Here is a 20,188-nt window from a genome sequence, read left to right as displayed (position 1 = left end):
CCCACTATTTTTATAATGGGATAAGTGCTACGTGGGATCTCAATATCTCAGCTCAGGAAGGGTCTAGAGACTCCATTTTCCATAGATGTTTCCACTCCATAGATGTAGGTTTCTAGATGTATTTTTATAGACGTAGTTTTTTATTATAGTTGTAGTTTTATAGTTTTTATAGATGCAGTTTTATAGCTGTAGGTTTCTAGACTTAGTTTTGAGCTGGCTGTTTTTAAGCTGGCTGTCTGGTCAAGCACATAGACATCTGCTCCTTTCAGAGAAACAAGCTTTTAAAATCACATTTCTATTTGACCATACATGCTTGGAACGTATGCGAAACCACAGAATCTGCTACCCTGTTGTCAGTGCATCCACCCACAGTCACATTCCCCACTGCACATGTAACAAGTTTAAATGAATTTTAAGAAAACAAATTGCAGTGCAGCAGGGAGCTTACTTTTACAGGGTTTACAATAGATGTTAATGCAGTTATGTCGTTTTAATTTCACCTCTTTGAAAAAAAACACACACTACTTTATCTTTTATTATTTAAAGAGTGGCTTACAAAGTTTTAGATTTGCATAACAGTGTTATGAAGTTAGTTTAGCCAAAACGCACTTACATTTGATGTTCTTTTGAATTACATTTCTGATGTAACAACATATGTTTGTTTTGTTTTTTTTTGTCCAAGTTTCTTTTTTTTATGTTTCAAAAGTCAAATGTTAATAAAGCTCAGTCTTTGAATAATATCAAGTGACTGGACATAGAGCTCTCTGTAGTTCAGTGATGATGTCAGGGGATCAATTAATCCCTGCAGAACAGCAAAGCTCTGTTCAGATAAAGGGCATTGGATCTCTGGAACCACCACACCATCTTCTGGGTCAGTATCAGACGTTTGCTGTTGACACAGTTGCTCGATTATCTGCAAAATCAAAGCAACATTAAGTAGGTCAAAATGCCAACAGTTTTGAAATATTGTCAATGACTTGTATCCATGTTGTTATAAACTCATGTAACTTTGCTCATATTCACATCTATTATTAAAATGCATTTTAAATTATAAAAATCGCAAGTTGTCAAGTAAGGCACATTTACAAAGGGGTCGGCTACTACGCTCCTGAAGAGTTATTATTGTAACAAAGTAATTCACACAGGTTTAATTAAATAAGGCTAGGGAAATTAATTATATAGATTATACACAGATAACATTAAAGGGTTAGTTCACCATTAGAAGTGTATGTACGGTATACTGTCCTTGTCCAGAAAGGAAATAAAGACATCATCAAAGTAGTCCATGTGACATCAGTGGGTTAGTTACAATGTTTTGAAGCGTCGAAAATATATTTTGGTCCAAAAATAACAAAAACTACGACTTGCGTCACTGCGGACAGAATCGGAAGACAATACAATGCTGAATAAAGTCGTAGTTTTTATTATTTTTGGACCAAAATGTATTTAACTAACCCACTGATGTCACATGGACTACTTTGATGATGTCTTTATTTCCTTTCTGGACAAGGACAGTATACTGTACATACACTTCCAAAGGAGGGACAGAAAGCTCTCGGACTAAATCTAAAATATCTTAAACTGTGTTCTGGAGATGAACGGAGGTCTGACGGGCTTGGGACGACATGAGGGAGAGTCATTAATGACATTTTCATTTTTGGGTGAACCAACTCTATAAAAAGATGATTAAAGAATACCTCTACATCTGGATCAGCTACTGGAGTCTGCAGCATCCCAATGTGCCAAAGCTGATTGGGTGGTTGTTCCAGCTCCCAATGAAGCACTTCAGGTCCAGTTTCAAGCGTGGAAGAATTGTGTAGTGCACACAGAGGAGGTGTAGTTGATTTGATAGATCAAGCACTCCATCTTCTACCATTGCATGTAGGGTTTCGTAGTATTTTGATGTGACGGCTGACCACACATCACGCCACAGGCGCTCAATTCTTTAAAAAAAAAAAAACAACAACAGACCTATGATCAGTATGCATACAGAACAGCGATCAGACTGAGGTGTATTGTAATGCCACACATTAACATGCTTAATTAACGATGTCATCAAGTCAGGCAGGTGATTTTTTTGGGGGGGGCCCACTAGAAATAACAACAGCAACAAAAAACAGAATTTGCACCTTTGATTGTGAACGCTTTTTCCGGCAGCAATGAAGCTACATCGACCAGTTCCTCGCACGGAGAACATGCAACGTGCAATATCCACGTTTTCCACTCCCTGGTCACCACGTACTCTAGAAAAGATTTAGGGAATAATATCAAACATTTTTTAAAGCAACAAATATTTGCAACTGGATTTTAAAGTCATTAGCTTTCAAAAATTATGAACATAGGTCAATTTTTAGAAAGACTAACACTACAAGATGTAAAAATACCAAAACTCACATTTGTGAACAATTCAAAAACCTTTGGTAAATGTAATTTTAAAGGTAAAGGTAAAGGAATATAAGTACAGTATTTAATAATGTATAATAATGTTTAAAAACTGTTAGGGTACTGTTTTTCATACAAACACCACAGAAACCATAAAGTTGCATTTTGCCATGATAGTGAGGTGCTAATTATAGGCATATTTGAAGAGCCTGTTAAATTCGTGTGACTGAGTTAATTTTTTTCATTTTAATTGTGTTTTTCTTCTTTTGTAATGGAATATTTTTGATAGTTTCTGAAAAAGTTACGTTCAGTTTTATAAAGTTACGTTCATTATTATTGACACAAATGTAATTGAACCATAATATTCACTCATCTCTCATAAAAACCTGTACTGGATTATCTAGTTTATGTCCTTTACTTGACTCTAAAACCTCAGAAAACCTTCACCTCTACTGATGTCGATGTATATGATTGTTGACATAATTCTTAAGGGAAATTCGTCTGACCCACTGCTGCTCTCTGGTGTTCACAAGCAGGCGGTGCATCGTGAGAAACACCAACTCATGGCCTGAGTAATGGAATTCTGCATTCATACAAGTCACAACATCTTATTATTACACCACAAAAATCACATAAATTCAAAGAAATATTCTGAGATTTGATCACAATTTCGTGAAATCATGGCTTTTGTGATATTGAAAAAGATTAAAGAAAAAAAAAATCATGCATTTTGCTTTCTCAAATCGCATTAAAGAGAGTATTGTTGTTTTGTGGAAAAGGTTGTGTATTGTTTAGATAATGTTATAAATTCATTTCTGTCTGTCTGTTTGGGAACTGAGTGCATGTTTATGTGATTGATAGAGGAAGAGACATTTGAAAACATCTTTGTGTCTGTTTTGGGTCTCATGATTGTGTGACTCCTCACACAGCATCTTTTGTTGGTGTGTGTGTGTGTGTGAGGTGATGTCATCACGGTGCAAGGAGGGAAGCGCCTCAGCAGTGATTCTTCACTCAACACACACTTCTGCTACACAGTAAGTATTATTTCTGGACGCATTATTTCATTTATATATCATTGAAAAACCTGAACGACGATTCAAACTTCATGCTTTTTATGCTTTGTGATCAGAACTGTTGGTAACACTGTACTTAAAGACTATAAAAGTTGTTTAATGCATTAATTATGCCGCATAGTGCACCTTATAATGCACTGTATGATCTCATGAATAATTGTAACCAGTTATTATACATTATAATACTTATCTGTACATTGAACAAACCTTTAGAAAGTATAATGCGTTAAAAACATAAACAACCTATTTCAAATGTTACAAGAAATCTGCAAATATTCTAATGCATTTTAACATTTAACAATGACATATGAAAAGATATAATGCATTGTAATGTACATGATGAATACCTTTATAATGCATTATACATCAATGCTTTAAGTGTTACTGAAATGTTAAAATACAGTTGATAATATTAATAATAATGCAACTAATTGAATTTTTTACCACAATTATATAAGAAAAGTATACTGATTTCTTTCAGGACATTTATACATTTACGTTGATGCAAAAATAATCCCTCAAAAACTTTTTTCATTTAAACAAGTATAAATTATATATGATAAATAATAAAAAATTTTAAGGAGAGTTTTTTGGGAGTAATGTGTTTGTCACTACAATGTCGCAATGCAAAAAAATTGTATTTTTATTTAATTTTGGGTAACACTTTACAATATAAGGTTTCATAATAGTTAACTACATCCAACATGGACTAAGAATGAGCAGCATTTATTAATCTTAATTAATGTTAGTTTCAACATTTATATATATTACATAATATATGTGGGTGCACTGTGTATAATTATTTTATATATATAAATAAATACACACACATGCTTGTATACGTATATTTAAGAAATATTTTCATGTATATACTCTATATAGATTTATATATAATTTATATATGTAAATATAAATATTTTATATATAAAAAATATTTTTTTCTTAAATATACATGCATGTGTCACGTGTGTGTATTTATATATACTGTATATATATAATAATTATACACAGTGCACCCACATATATTTTGCAAACACAAACTTTTATTTTGGATGCAATTAATCGTTTGACAGCCCTAATTTATACATTATTAAAATCAAAAGTTAAATTTAGTTAAATCCACTCTGAACCGTTGTATTTGTAATGTTAACAAAGTTTAATACTGTAACAAATTGCTTATTTGTATTGCCAATTGTAGTTAACACATTAGTTCATGTTAACAAATGGAACCTTACTGTAAATTCGGGATGAAATATGTAATTTCTTGACGCTTTACAATTAACCCACAGATAATTTACAATGCACTAATAGGCTTGAATATCTGATTGCTCAGACCTGCAGCACGATGTTGGTGCCAGTGGTGTTATATTCCTGTCTGCTGTCTCTGACACACGCCGCCACTGAAGGTATGTTAGAATAAACATGTGCTTGTTTTGTGTGTGTGTTTGTTTCAATAGTGTGTTTGTGTGTCTCGCAGTGGGTCTCGGCGGTAAAGTGCTTCTGTTCCCGTACGAGACGGATTTCAGCTTTGTTGAACTCACTCCTAAAAAGCCTCTTGGCCTGTCAGCGTTTACTCTCTGCATGCGCGTGGCGACGGAGCTCCAGGGCGAGCGGCAGATCATTCTCTTCGCCTACCGAACGCCCGACTACGACGAGCTCAACGTGTGGAGGGAGAAAGACGGCCGTGTGTCCTTCTATCTCAGAGGCGACGGGGCGTTTTTCCACCTGCCTCCTCTCTCCAGCTTCAGGATGCACCTGTGCCTCACCTGGTCCTCTCACACCGGGCTCACGGCCTTCTGGGTGGATGGACGGCGCAGTGCGTTCCAGCTGTATAAACCGGGTCACAGCATCCGTGCGCAGGGCACTGCTATACTGGGCCAGGACGCAGATAAACACCTGGGGGACTTCGAGACGCTGCAGAGTTTCGCTGGCGAGCTCACGGACCTGAACATGTGGGACTACGTCCTCACCGGAAACCAGATTAAAGCGCTGTACTTCAACCAGGCGCAGCGCGTGCCGAAGCCTAACGTGTTCGAGTGGAGCACCATTCAATACGAGATTAAGGGAAACGTGCTAGTCGTGCAAGATGAATGATTATAGATGCTGATATTACAACATAGTTTGTGGATTTAAGAACTTTTTGGTTTATTTAATTTGGATTGATGATGAGTGACTCGATGGCTGATAATGTTATTTAAATAATAGATTGATAAGTCATAACTAAATGAACATGTTAAAGGAGTAGTTCACTTTAAAAAAAAACTTTTGCTGATAATTTACTCACCACCATGTCATCCAAGATGTCCATGTCTTTCTTTCTTCAGTCGAAAAGAAATTAAGGTTTTTGATAAAAACATTCCAGGATTTTTCTCCATATAATGGACTTCAATGGGGTCCAAACGGTTCAAGGTCCAAATGAGAGATTCAGTGCAGCTTCAAAGGGCTTTAAACGACACCAGACAATGAATAAGGGTCTTATCAAGCGAAACGATCGCTCATTTAAAAAAATAAAATAAAAAAGTATGTTTTATAAGCACAAATGCTCGCCTTGCTCTGTTCTGTGATGCACGTTCGTGACTCTCCTGTTCAAACTCGTTCATCAAAATTAATGAATCTTTTTTTGAGTCATGACTCGAAGGGTCCTGGATAAGACCCTTATTCATCGTCTGGTGTCGTTTAAAGCCCTTTGAACAGTTTGCACTGAAACTCTCATTTGGACCTTGAGCTGTTTGGACCCCATTGAAGTCCATTATATGGAGAAAAATCCTGGAATGTTTTTATCAAAAACCTTAATTTCTTTTCAACTGAAGAAAGAAAGACAAGGACATCTTGGATGAAATGGGGGTGAGTAAATTATCAGCAAAAGTTTTTTTTAGGCCTACTTATGACATCATCAGTATTAATTGTATCACAGTAACAGTTTGCATTACTCTTACCTACTCAAATAACTGACACTCTCATCAGTAACTAGAGCATCAGCTAAGATCTTTAATTAAACGTAGATCATAGAACCGTTTGTTTGTATTTAAAAATGATGTAATAAATGATATATTTATCTCTGTGGGTTACTGCTGCACTACCTCCATGTGACCACAAGAGAGCAGCACAAGTTGAATATTAGTGGAAGAATGCATGAATATTATACATTTAAAATAAAAATATGAATATATAAATGAGGGGGGAGGCGAGGGGAGACTATATATTAATGCACAGTCCCTTTCCAAAGTCTTCGTTCACACAGAACACGTTTTCGCTTTGATACGGGGAAGTGCAATGGTCAAACACGTCCGTCAAGCGCGTGTTTACATAGAAAAATAATGGAAAAGTAGCGCAGTGGAATGGAAAATGTTTTCTGTTAATTTTCTTTGACATAAAATGAATAGTACCTGGACTGAGATGTAAAACGTCCCTCTTCTGCCGTCACTGATGAGGTCGAGGGTGTTTCTGGAGCTGTACCTCCTCCAGACAGGCTGTGATAGGTCAGTATTCGCGATGTGAGGAGGGAGTTTTCACAACACTGTAGATGTATGAAAGAGTGCGTCCTCATGTCATCTACACCTTTGTGATTGTCTTTCTGTGGAAGAAAAAAAGAAGAAATACTGAAGACAGAGGGCTAAAAAAGCAGAGATATGGAGCTATGCCATGTTTTGCATCTGTTATGTAACATTTATGCGTTTCAGAAAGAACAACTCAGTCTTGAAATTATCATACGAGTCTTTCAAAAATACATAAATAAAATAAACAGGTCAAACGAATGCATACATACATGAGGTCGAGAAATTAACTTCATTCTAAGTCTAGGCTAATTATTCCTTTAGCATGGCTTTGGATGTGGATGAAAAGCTAATTCACTCAATCATATAAATATTATCATTTATTAATATGGCACTTTATGCAATTCAGATTGTTTCAATGCAGCTTTACAGTCAACAGGCAAATAACTAACAGCTTCAGAAGGCCATAGTGTCATCATTCAGTTCAACAACTGTCAGTGTTGAACCTCAGCTTAGAAGATAATAGTCTCGAAACAATGAACTAATAATGTGTTTATCTGGATGTCCTGCGACCATTAACCAACATCAGAGAACCTGAACATTGAATTGAAATGTTAACTCAAACACACATCTTTGGCTGACAAACGAGTTTGGGAATCCCAATCAATATTCTGTTTTTCAGTTTTTTTGTAGCACATAAAATAATGGCAAAATTCACTAATTTGTATAGATATGTGTGTGATAAACGTGTGTGTAGAGGATGAGGTGGTCAGACAGACTGACAGTGGGGGTTGTTCAGGGCATGTGTCTGCGTGTATGTGCTGGTTAAAAGTTTTCCACATGACGGACGAGAGGCGGCGCAGGGCAGGCCGCTGGGCCAGACAGCAGGAGAGAGTGTGTGTGTGTGTGTGTGTGTGTGAGACAGCAGGACAACATTCTGGACCCCTTCAAGCAACTCCAAATAGATTTCAAGGCAAAAATATTTGCATAAGTAAGACAGGCTAAAAGCCACGGTGGAGCGCGGCTCGTGTTCACTGAACAGATGGAGATCTCTCTGGGCTCTCCTGCAGAAATTACTACCACTACAACTGTCTGTGTGTGTGTGTGTGTGTGAGAGAGAGAGAGAGAGAGACAGAGAGAGAGAGAGTGTGTGTGTTTGTGTGTGAGTCAGAGTGTGTGTGTTTGTGTGTGTGTGTGAGAGAGAGACCGTGTGTGTGAGTGCATGTGTGTGTGTGTGTGTGAGAGAGAGAGTGTGTGTTTGTGTATGTAAGAGAGAGAGAGAGAGAGAGAGAGAGAGAGAGAGAGAGTGTGTGTGAGTGTTCATGTGTTTGTGTGTTTGTAAGAGAGAGACTGTGTTACTGTAGTCAATCAACACATTTGTTCATTTTAGCTCACAGAGCATTAACTAATGATAAAAGAATAAATGTCACTACACAAGATTAATAAATACTGTAAAATTAGCTCATGTTATAATATGTTTTAGAAAATAAATGCATGACAGTTTACAACTATCTTTATGAACACTATCATTCAAAAGTTTGGGGTCAGGAAAATATTTTTTAATGTTATTGAACCGCTTCTGCTCGCCAATGCAGCGTTTTATACTGTAAAAACAATAATATTGTGAAATATTATTGCAACTGCAATTTTAGAATGTAATTTATTATTGTGATCAAAGCTGAATTGTCAGCATCATTACTCCAGTCTTCACTGTCACATGATCCTTCTGATCCATTAGATTGATTGCATAAAGGAATAATTTGCTGATAAATCATCATTTACTCACTCTCACGTCGTTCCAACCCACTCTGACCGTCTTTCTGCCGAGGAACATAAAAGATGTTTGACCGTCCAAGCTGCTCTTTCACATACAGTGATCAGGGAGGATAAGAAAGGCCAATACAGCTTCATAACAGCAGTTCAGTTGACTCTGAAATATCATCTGTGCGTGCCTCCTGAAAATCACAAAACAAACAAGAGCCATCAGTTTGACATCAAGAAGGCACAGGTTCAAATGTGCACATGCATTAACAGTTAACAGTTAATAATGATAGAATTCTGTTTTTACACAATTTTTTTGGACTTAATTTTTACTTAACAGATGTGGATGATACATGAGCCAAAGAGTGTCGAACAAGATGAGGAAATGACACAAAGCCGGATTCAAACGTGTGTCGTCTGCATGATCCATGTCAGAGAACAGTGTTAGTGTCAGAGGAACGTCACAGGAATCAGTGTTTGATGTGGTTCTACACTGAATAGACATGCATTAATTGCAACGGAGGAACCAAGTGTCTAAAAAAAGACGTTTCTCTCTGTCTCTCTGTCTGTCTCTCTCTCTGCAGAACGATGTTGCTTCCCTCTGGGCAAAATGAAAAATTCACCACTGGGCCCCATTAGAGTCAAACTGGATCAGGACAAGAGGAGCAGCACTAACACACACACAGAGAGAGAGAGAGAACGCACACACTTAGCAACGCAAATGCAGCATTTAAAACTGTACACTCTCGGTCTGAGCGCCGTACGTCACACCCCTCGCTTACAGGAACACTGGGACTCTCTTCCTATTTCTCCTCATACATTTAATGTCATATGTGACCTTTCAGAGGCGCGTGAACACACACATATGACCCGTGTTCACTGGACACCATTATGATGACCAGCATCCCTGAAAACTATTGGAAAAGTAGCAAAAGTAGCAAAGTAGTTTAGTTACATTTAATAACTACAAGATATTTACGGGAAGCTATTTTTAAACTATGAAATTTATTTTTGTAATTACTGTCAAAGTATTAAACTGAAACAGTTTAATTGACACTATATATATATATATATATATTTTTTTTTTACTGATGCTGACAGAAAACTGTCCTGACAATATTATATTTAAAAATGTGTTAATTTTATAAGATGTCAGCAAACAATAAAATACAATTAAATAAAAAATAAATAAAAAATAAAATGAAAAAAATCTAAAAATGTTAATTTACTACAAAATATACAAAAACAAAACAACAAAATAAAATGTAATAAATATGTGTATATATATATATATATATATATATATATATATATATATATATAATGAAATATGCTGAAAATAAAACAAAACAACAATCAAATAGAATATACTAAAAACAACAAAAAATTAAATAATAAAATAATCAATAAATAATATATATATATATATATATAAAAAAATTATATATAATTAAATAAAATATAATTAATCAATAAAATAAAATATATATATATATATATTTTACCTTTTTTTACTGATGTTGACAGAAAACTATCCTGACAATATTAAAATATTTAAAAATGTGTTAATTTTATAAGATGTCGGCTAACAATAAAATTCAATCAAATAAAAAAGTAAAAATTCAATAAAAAAATCTAAAAATGTTAATTTACTAAAAATAAAATATACAAAAACAAAACAACAAAATAAAATTTGATAAATATGTGTGTGTATATATATATACATATAAATAATTAAATATGCTGAAAATAAAACAAAACAACAATCAAATAGAATATACTAAAAACAAAACAACAAAAAAGTTTAAATAATAAAATAAAATAATCAATAAATAAAATATATTCAAATAAAAAAGCAAAATAAAAACACAATTATGTATAATTAAATAAAAATATAATAAATCAATAAAATAAAAATAGAACATTTGTGATGAAATAAAATAATAAATAAAAGAAATATACTAAATATAAAGTAAAACCAAATATAATAGAATAAAATAAATATATAATAAAACTAAAAACTCAAACAGTGATGAGCAGAGCATATCCGCCCAGCACAGAAGACAGAGGGCAACAGCCGCGCGCCTTCCAGCGCTGGATTCCCCTGCCGTCGCCCCGGAGGAACTCAGAGGTGTCGTCACTCACCCTTATGAACATATGCAAGCTGCCAGTGAACGAGAGAGAGAGGGTGAGACTGGGGGCCATTCAGAGAGAGAGAGAGAGAGAGAGAGACGGGCAGAGCGAGAATGAGATGATTAAAAATCACATGTAGAGATTATTCACAGTGGGAATGTTATGGCTTAATACGCCTCATGGCTACGAGACGGGCACAAACACACACACACACGCACATGCAAATATAAAGACGACAGACACACAAACATGATTAAGTGCTAAAGAAAATGCAGAACTATGAACTATGAAAGAAGCACAAAGACACTTTCTGTTTGGAGAGGTCAAAGGTTAATCTGTCAGGCTGATCATCAAAACAACAGGCCATCATATTAATGGTCATAATGAGAGTATCTGTAATGAATAATTCATTCATTGATTAAAATGGCATAAATTACCACTTATTTATACATCAATCCTGTCAATAAATCTGGTAAAATATGATAATCACGAACCGATTTAATTTGTAAACACATGAGGAAAGTTATCTAAAGCTATTTACTGACACCGATTTAAAAAGAATAATATTTCACAACAAAAGATCTTTTATTTTAAAATCTGCCTTGAATATATTTGCTTGAATGCATTGAATTATGTGTTGTGTTCAACGGCTGCCTAAAAGATAGCCATATTATATTAAACAATAATATTAAATTATTTTATATATGATTTAAGCGTTTTGAACTGGTTTAAAAACCAACATACAAAACCACTGCTAGAGAAAACACATATTCAAAATCATTATTATTCTTCTGAGAAATATATGATATGATTCGTGAATTATTTCTGCTCTATTCTCGGGGCCACGTCTGCCAACAGCACGTGTGATGCTATTACTAATATGGTAATTCAACATTATCGAGAGGTGTGGCACTATGACATCAAAAATCTTTCATTTCAACTTCTGTAGTCATTTTACCAGAAGCCAGCATCACTAAGAGTTCCTCAGCTAAAGTCACAATGAACATGCACGCACACACACACACACACACACACACACACACACACAGTACTTGGTGCCAGTAGGCAGGGACTTGCCTGAAAGATTGAAAGCAATTAAAACTATCATCTGCAATGGCTTTAGGCTGGCCTGTGGCTGCAAGCAAGAGCTGCCAAACTCCATCAGACTCTCCGAGAGAGAGACAGAGAGAGACAATAGCACTGGAGAGAGAGAGAGAGAGAGAGATTTCCATCTTAACACTAGATGGCCACCAACACTAGACAGAGATGCTGTATGTTTAAGACTGATATAAACTACATTTATATTTACATCAGAGTCATTGTCTATATTATCAGATCCAGCACCCAATCATGTACCAGCTATTAATCTGAACGACTGACGCCTCGAGAGAGTTCACAGGTTATAGCCCTTCTGTCTCTCAGTTTACTGTTCTCCGTCAGCTCATTTCTGCTCCGATGTTTTCTTGCTTCCTCTTCATTATGACCTTCCTCACTCCAGTGAAAGTACAGATGCTACTAGTCAAATATCACTCGGTTACAAGTAAAAGTTGTAAAGACTGATTGTTACTTAAGTCAAAGTATAGAGGTTTTAAAAGCACTTAAAGGGATTCACTTTGAAATTAATGTTTGATATGTTTTATCTTACCTCAAGGGCATCCAAGATGTTGGTGTCTTTGTTTCCACATCCACAGTAGTTTCAATTTTGATATTTTTAGGTCAAAGCGTTCTTGTCTGTCAGTCATATAATGGAGGTCTATGGTCACCACCTTAAAGAGCATGCACTGAGAAGTCCAAATTAAACATGATTTAATGACTCGTAAATGTGAGTACACATTGATGGCCTAAGACACGAAACGAGCGGTCTGTGTGAGAAAACGAACAGTATTTATATCGTTTTAATATCTCTTGAAAGCAAGTGCATTCTGGGAGTTGTTGTCTTTCATCCACATGAGCCAAAAATACATTTTCTGGCTTTTCTCAGTCTAGAAAGCTCCAATTCAAAAATAATTTCACATTTCTTCTACATAAATGATCCATTTTAAATACACATTCATCTTTCCAGAGGTGAAGTATCCTTTTAACGCATTTGCTGTTAGTTATTTTTGATGAAATACGTATTCTGGAAGTAGGTTTTTTAGTAAGGCGTTCTATTCTAGTATTCCAGTTCTATTCTAATTCTATGATTGTAATCTGATAATGGTTTCTGATAATGTAATAAATGTTTCTCTACTAATAAAAAATAAATTAAATAAATTGATATAAATAATAAAAAATAAAATGAGAATAATAATTATGAAATAAAATAAAAAATACTATAAAATAATATATTAAATTAAATACAATAAATAAATGAAATATTTTTTTTTTAAATTAAAAGAAGGCTTAAGATGATTGAGCATCCAAATTAAGTCCTGCATTCCATGTATTCTAATTAGAATTTGGATTCCTCTTCTGATTCTAACTGGAACTCTATTCTAATTCTAACAATCTCTTCATCTTCCTCTCCTTCTTGTTCTTTTATTCAGTCCTCCCAGCTGTCACAGTAACTCAGTGTCTACATTATCTCTGCTGATTCCTCCCTGTCTCTCTCTCTCCTTTCCTCTTAGTGACAGTTCGAGTTGTTTAGAGTGACAGGTTGATATCAGAGTCCTAATCGCTGTCCGTGCCACCAGTCCAGGACCAGTCGACCAGAGCCCGCGGGTGCCAGAACCCATCACTGTACCGCACACACACACACACACTCGTCTCAGTCATCAGGAGGCCCCTGCGGTGCTGAGCCACATCACTGTCCATGTATCCTGCAGCGACCGGGGCCGAGACAGGAACACAAGCCCGCGCACTAGGTGCACACACACGGGAACACACACATACGAGTGTCATAAACCATCACACACAGACGAGTATACATTTCAGTGCAGTGCCAGTTTGGGACGGTCCCGTGGTGCCACACCACATCACTGTCTACATCTCCACTGGCACCCAGGGGTCAGGCAGGACGATCCTGCGTCCACACACACACACACTCACTTCAGATAATGACAGTCTCTTTGGATCAACATAAAAGAAGAGATCTGGCTTTTAAAACAAAACCAAAAATGGTTTGCAGCCTGATGGCGCTTGAGTAAGCCAGTCACGATCATGAATCTTGAGCAAATAATACTTCTGTTTTTGTGGACTTTATAAGTCTTTTTTCATATTCTTTCATTTTACTTTCTGCCAGATTATGACCAGACAAGATATTGTGCATTTCTTTAAGCGTTTAAATAGCACTTATTTGGATGGCACATTGTAATTGAATTTTAAACTGCACAATTATTAGAGATTAGATAGAAAAACCATGATCGTATTAATATTATTAATCAATAATTGTGACTCGCCACAAACAACTTTCTCTTTTGTGGTTTTTCAGAAAACTATTTATATATAAATCCATGTGTGGGGCAAATTTTACTCACAGTTAAAGTTATGATTTTGGCAGCACATAGAAAACATATAATGAGCTCATGCAGTTCATGGAAACATGACGTCGGTGTGGCGAGCGAAATGCTTGACTGTTTGAGCTACAGGAACACTCATTTTAGCCCCAAATTAAGGGGAAAAACCAAACAAGAAATTGCATTTTCATGACAAATAAGCACACTTCTTACACAAACATATTCCATTATACGTTATTTAAATATGTGCATCCCAAATAATTGTAATACAGGATTTTTACTGTAATTTATTTAAGATGTACCCAAATTTGGGTCAAATATGGACAAACTCAAATGTTGGGTTAAAAATGTCATTTAAAATTTTAGCCCAACTTTAACTTTCACTTTCAACTGAACATATTTTAATTACATTTTTTTTTAACCCAACATTTGGGTTTGTCCATATTTGACCCAAATTTGGGTTAAAACAACCCAGAATTATTTAGAGTGTACATATATATATATATATACACTGACTTAATACAGCCACTAAAAATCACCTTTTGATATTTGATGGTGGCTGTATGAAGTCAGTTCTCACGCGTGTAGAGAAACACATGAACATCCACTAACCACACACACTGACCGTCCTCATGTTCAACACTACATCTACTGACACACATTCCACCTGAACGGCTGGCTCGGTTTTCCTTCAAAAACAAATGGCCCTCGCTGTGATATCTAATGCAACGACAATCATACATTTTTAAGTGTGTCAAAGTGTCCAGATACTTCTGAGGCGTCTGTATAGAGACAGAGGGACACGCTCTCGGGCTGGTGAATTATTAAGGATTACTAATATGTCCTAAAATGTCTATTTGCCCTGTCCATTAACAACCTGTCTCATCCATTCCACCCTTCACCTGCTCCGTCTCTCACTCCCTCACACACTCACGGGGTCAGAAAGGTCATGCTGGTGTCCACATGCATATCTAAATGTGTGTGTTTTGAGTACGGAGGTTCAGACTCTTCTTCCTGAGTTTTTCTTCCTGGTCTTTTAGCTGTATCTCTCGTCCCTCTCTCTCTCTGTTTCTCTCGCTTGGCTTCGCGCCTGCCGGTCTATCTCCACAGCCGAGCTGGTCGTTGCCGCGAGCGACGAGAAGCTGTCGTTTCTTGTTAACATCTTTGCGGTGACCATGTTCCTTGATTAGAGCTAGTGTGTGTGTGTGTGTGTGGAGGGGAAGGGGGTGTTAGTGATGGTGCTCGTCTTCCCCCACCCGAAACTCACCCGTACCCCCCCCCAAACACAACCCCCAGAGCTAGTCTTAAAGATCAGTGATTTGGTCAATTGGCCTGGCACATCCTATAGCACTCAAACCCTGTGACAGACCAGTCACACACACAGACGGCCACGGGACGCCAGCTTGTGTGGAGGTGCAAGTGCGGCTCTCTGAGTACACATATGCACACGCTTATGATGACAGGAGTGACACGAAATAAAGACCGAAATAATAAAGATAGACAGACAGAACGACTGACAGACAGGCACATAGACAGACAGAGAGAACGACAGACAGAACGACCAACAGACAGATAGACAGAATGACAGAATGACAGAAAGACCGAGAGATAGACAGACTGACAAATAGAATGACAGAACGACAGCGAGATTGACAGACAGATAGACTGACAGACAGAAAGGCAGAGAGATAGGTAGACAGACAGACAGAGAGAACGACAGACAGACAGAGAATGACAGTCAGATAGACAGACAGAAAGACAGACAGACAGATAGACAGACAGAAGGACAGACAGTCAGATAGACAGAGAGAATGACAGACAGAGAGAATGACAGACAGACATGCATATAGACAGACAGAATGACAGACAGTCAGATAGACAGACAGAAAGACAGACAGTCAGATAGACAGAGAGAATGACAGACAGACAGACAGACATGCATATAGACAGACAGAATGACAGAAAGACCGACAGATAGATAGACAGACAGAATGGCAGAACGACAGTAAGACAGAGAGAATGACTAACAGACAGAATGACAGACAGATAGATAGAACGCCAGACAGACAGATAGACAGACAAAATGAGTCAGGCAGACAGACAGACTGACAAATAGAATGACAGAAAGACAGAGAGAATGACAGACGGATAGACTGACAGACAGACAGACAGACAGACAGACAGACAGAAAGACAGACAGACAGATAGACAGACAGAAAGACAGACAGTCAGATAGACAGACAGAAAGACAGACAGTCAGATAGACAGACAGAAAGACAGACAGTCAGATAGACAGAGAGAATGACAGACAGACAGACAGACAGACAGACATGCATATAGACAGACAGAATGACAGAAAGACCGACAGATAGATAGACAGACAGAATGGCAGAACGACAGTAAGACAGAGAGAATGACTAACAGACAGAATGACAGACAGATAGAACGCCAGACAGACAGATAGACAGACAAAATGAGTCAGGCAGACAGACAGACTGACAAATAGAATGACAGAAAGACAGAGAGAATGACAGACGGATAGACTGACAGACAGACAGAAAGACCGACAGACAGACAGACAGACAGAATGACAGACAGAGAGAACGACAGGCAGACAGATAAACAGACAGATAGATAGACAGACAGACAGACCGACAGAGAACGACAAGCAGATAGACAGAACGACAGACAGAACGACAGACAGATAGACTGACTGACAAATAGAATGACAGAAAGACAGAGAGAATGACAGACAAACAGACTGACAGAACGACAGAAAGACAGGCAGATAGACAGACAGAATGACAGAAAGACAGAGAATGACTGACAAACAGAATGACAGACACAATGACAGACAGACAGAAAGACCGACAGATAGATAGACTGACAGACAGAATGACAGAACGACAGAGAGACAGACTGACAGTCAGAACGACATCATGATTTTTTTCAAACATAATATTTAAGGGAGTGGGTCATTGTTTTCTCTAACATTTAATGTTTCACAGATTTTATTTCCTTGCGAAAAATACAAAAATAAAGAATTTAAGAAATAAAAAAATTAAATCGGACACTTTTTGGCACTAATGCCAGCCTTTAATGCGAATAACCTCAACAGAGTAAAATCTAGATTTTTACATTTGAAAGTAAATGTAAGAGAATAGGAGCCTGGCTGCGCCCTCCTACGCACTTCCGCTCATGTACTAGAGTCTGGTTGAACCAGGCTAAGAGAATAGAGCACAAAGACTAGTTTTCTGGGACACAATACAGACTGACTCAAACCTGTGTATCCAGCTCAAGCACCACAGCTCAACGTGAGGAGGAGAATGTGCAAACCACTCTTAAACAATCAGTAACATGACTGACATTTTGATGCATACATACAGTATGTAAGATGCATACGTATAGATATATGCATGGACTGCAAACTGGCAAAAGGCAAACAGAAAAAGGGCAAAGGGAAAAGATAAAGAGAGGCGCAGACGAAGCCGACAGAAGAGAGAGAGAGAGAGAGTAATACTGCAGCATGGCTTCCCTCTAGCTATAGCTTCTTGACTTGTTTATGTATGGCGGAGAGAGGGGTGAACATATGGTGTACTAAAGCGTGGACTTGTCTTCCCCACACCCACAGGGGCTCTGTCTCACTGTATAACTCACGCATCAACACACTGCCGAGTCTCCGTGCCCCGATTCCCTCTGCTATACTGCCGTTACAATCGTTTATCCAAGATCTCCTTTCCTTAGTTTGTGTAAAACCTCTTTAAACTCCATATGCAATATTCTCTAGATAACTGTTCCCTCGTATCCTGTGAAAGCTCAATTTCCCATCAGCTGAACACTTATACACCAGTCAGAGACCTGCTCGAGCAAACACTCACAACTAAAACATTACTAGTCTCGATTATAAAAAATCGATATATAAATATATATATAAAATATTTATCTTGATATAAAAATATCATTTTAAATATAGCAAAACAAGATAAATGTACCTGCACTAGGAAAAGAGTATTTTAAGGCAACGACTCAAGTGGATTCTTCTGAATATTTGAGATGTTTACCAAAGAAAGGCAACATTATGAAACCTTTAAAAATACATAATTTAGGACAAACTTTTAAAGCACCATCGCACAAACCTCAGAGAAGAAAAACCCAGAATGCATTGCAATGAGATCAGGGAAATTAATCCAAGATAGAGTGTGTGCAATAAATACATTTATATATATATATATATATATATATATATATTAATGAATATAAATGAATGAATATATATACATATATATATATATAAAAAGACATTTTAAATATCAATTTAAATATTCAAGTATTTAAATAAATAATATTGTATTTATATATAAAGAAAAATATTTATCTTCCAGTTAAATATCAGACTAAAACATCATGAAATTGCATTAAAAAAGTGCTGCGATAAGATATATTACTTATTTTAAGAGAATTTAGCCTTTAATAATAAATAATAATTAAATAAATAAATAAATACGTATTACTACTTCGGCAAATAATTGTTAAATTATTTAATTCAAAACAGAATATCATCTTTAAAAACGTACACTTACTTTATTACTGCACACACTAATAAAGAATTTCATAAAACATATTTTTTGAATAATTGTTTTAATAATTACTTTTATATGTCAAATTGCTTTTTACTTATTTTAACCATAAACTTTAAAATACATTTTAAATAAATAATAAAAATAAAATTAATTTAAAATAAAAAAAAAAAATTGCCAAATGAGGTATGATATGAACTGTTTTCAAGAGATATATATTCTCATGAACATCAAGCATGAAGCATCAAGCTCAAATGTATTGGACCAGCACCGCTGACACACAGATCGAGGAGAGTTCGACAGGAACACACTCACACTCTCACTCAAACATGACGTCCCTGAAGGTCGAAGCATTTACGAATACACGCACACACAGTTACTCCCTACAGGTCAGTGAATTCACACACAGCCGAACCCTGCAGGTTGTTTGCTGCTCGCACACACACACACACACTCTCGCCCTGCAGGGTGGGCTGATTGACAGCTCTCCTGATGGCGGGTGGCAGCAGCTGATGTTTCCCCTCATTTCGTCTTCCTGTTGCCTGGGTCAGGTGACACCCACAGGTGCAATGGTGAGCACCCCTAGAGCCCTGCCGCTCCCCTCACATATCGGCTGTGTGTGTGTGTGTGTGTTTGTGTTGATGTTTATATGCATGTGTTTGTCTCGGAGGAAGTAGGGGGGTCAGTTATTCATAGATCAGAATCACAGAGGCAGAAAGCAGATGTTACCCATCACTGTCAGACAAACGCATACCCTGACATTAACGCCACACCAGCTACAGATCGAGTGTCTCCACCGCTCCTGGCCACACATACACTGACACAAACGCCACTCTTAGTCGTCGAGCGGACATACTGCTATTACTCATACTTGCATACATACACCGCAAACAGCATCTCAAGCTCAAATGCTGAACCGTCAACATTACATTGATGATCTAGACTAGAGCAAACTGCTTGTCTTCAGAAGATATTTTGAAGAATACCGGGTGTCCAAACAGCATTTAGGAGATTGTCTTGACTAGGACCACACCCCTTAATGCACTGAAGCAACTTCCATGTGATTGGTTGATTAGATAATTGCATTAATGAGAAATTGAACAGCTGTTCCTAATAACCCTTTAGGTGAGAGTGTATATATAGTTTTTGAACAAATCGGATGAGTCACTGAATCTAGGATCTATTCATAAAGACTTTGTTCGTGAATGAATCAACAGTTTAAATGAATCAGTTGAACGACTCAATGATTCACTTGCCACCACCTATTGGTGACTAGTTTCATTTATAAAGCATTTCAATATAACAAATTAAAAAATTAAACTCATAGCTGAAAG

The 20,188-nt window shown here is 36.8% G+C and overlaps 2 protein-coding genes and 1 pseudogene across 2 annotated transcripts; 1 reads left to right on the top strand and 2 right to left on the bottom strand.

Annotated features, from left to right (window-relative positions):
* Positions 1-434: 434 nt before the first annotated feature.
* On the bottom strand, positions 435-9,454 carry LOC120479915 (uncharacterized). Its single transcript, XM_089125691.1, has 5 exons — positions 8,736-9,454; positions 6,842-7,029; positions 2,130-2,243; positions 1,698-1,943; positions 435-913 (listed from the first exon to the last, which is right to left on the bottom strand). Exons 1-4 carry the CDS (start codon positions 8,781-8,783, stop codon positions 1,715-1,717), a joined length of 579 nt encoding a protein of 192 aa, XP_088981817.1. The 5' UTR covers positions 8,784-9,454; the 3' UTR covers positions 435-913; positions 1,698-1,714.
* On the top strand, positions 3,365-6,516 carry LOC120479914 (C-reactive protein). The gene is made up of 3 exons (XM_039672791.2): positions 3,365-3,416; positions 4,789-4,861; positions 4,933-6,516. The coding sequence occupies exons 2-3, from the start codon at positions 4,801-4,803 to the stop codon at positions 5,547-5,549; spliced, it is 678 nt and encodes a 225-aa protein (XP_039528725.1). The 5' UTR covers positions 3,365-3,416; positions 4,789-4,800; the 3' UTR covers positions 5,550-6,516.
* Positions 9,455-13,492: 4,038 nt separating the features above from the next.
* Positions 13,493-19,723, bottom strand: LOC148969632 (uncharacterized; annotated as a pseudogene).
* Between the last annotated feature and the right edge of the window lie 465 nt (positions 19,724-20,188).

The sequence above is a fragment of the Pimephales promelas genome, chromosome 22 (assembly GCF_988280905.1).
Source record: "Pimephales promelas chromosome 22, fPimPro1.hap1.1, whole genome shotgun sequence".
NCBI lineage: Eukaryota > Metazoa > Chordata > Actinopteri > Cypriniformes > Leuciscidae > Pimephales > Pimephales promelas.
This window is presented reverse-complemented; position numbering and strand designations above follow the sequence as displayed.

Bases quoted from the DNA above. Each gene is read 5' to 3' on its own strand.
- LOC120479914 (XM_039672791.2), top strand. From the start codon at position 4,801: ATGTTGGTGCCAGTGGTGTTATATTCCTGTCTGCTGTCTCTGACACAC. The intron at 4,862-4,932 runs GTATGTTAGAAT...TGTGTCTCGCAG, and splicing joins GACACACGCCGCCACTGAAG to TGGGTCTCGGCGGTAAAGTG.
- LOC120479915 (XM_089125691.1), bottom strand. From the start codon at position 8,783: ATGTTCCTCGGCAGAAAGACGGTCAGAGTGGGTTGGAACGACGTGAGA. The intron at 7,030-8,735 runs GTGAGTAAATGA...TTTCTTCCACAG, and splicing joins TGGGTTGGAACGACGTGAGA to AAAGACAATCACAAAGGTGT. The intron at 1,944-2,129 runs GTGCAAATTCTG...TTTTTTTTAAAG, and splicing joins AAAAGCGTTCACAATCAAAG to AATTGAGCGCCTGTGGCGTG.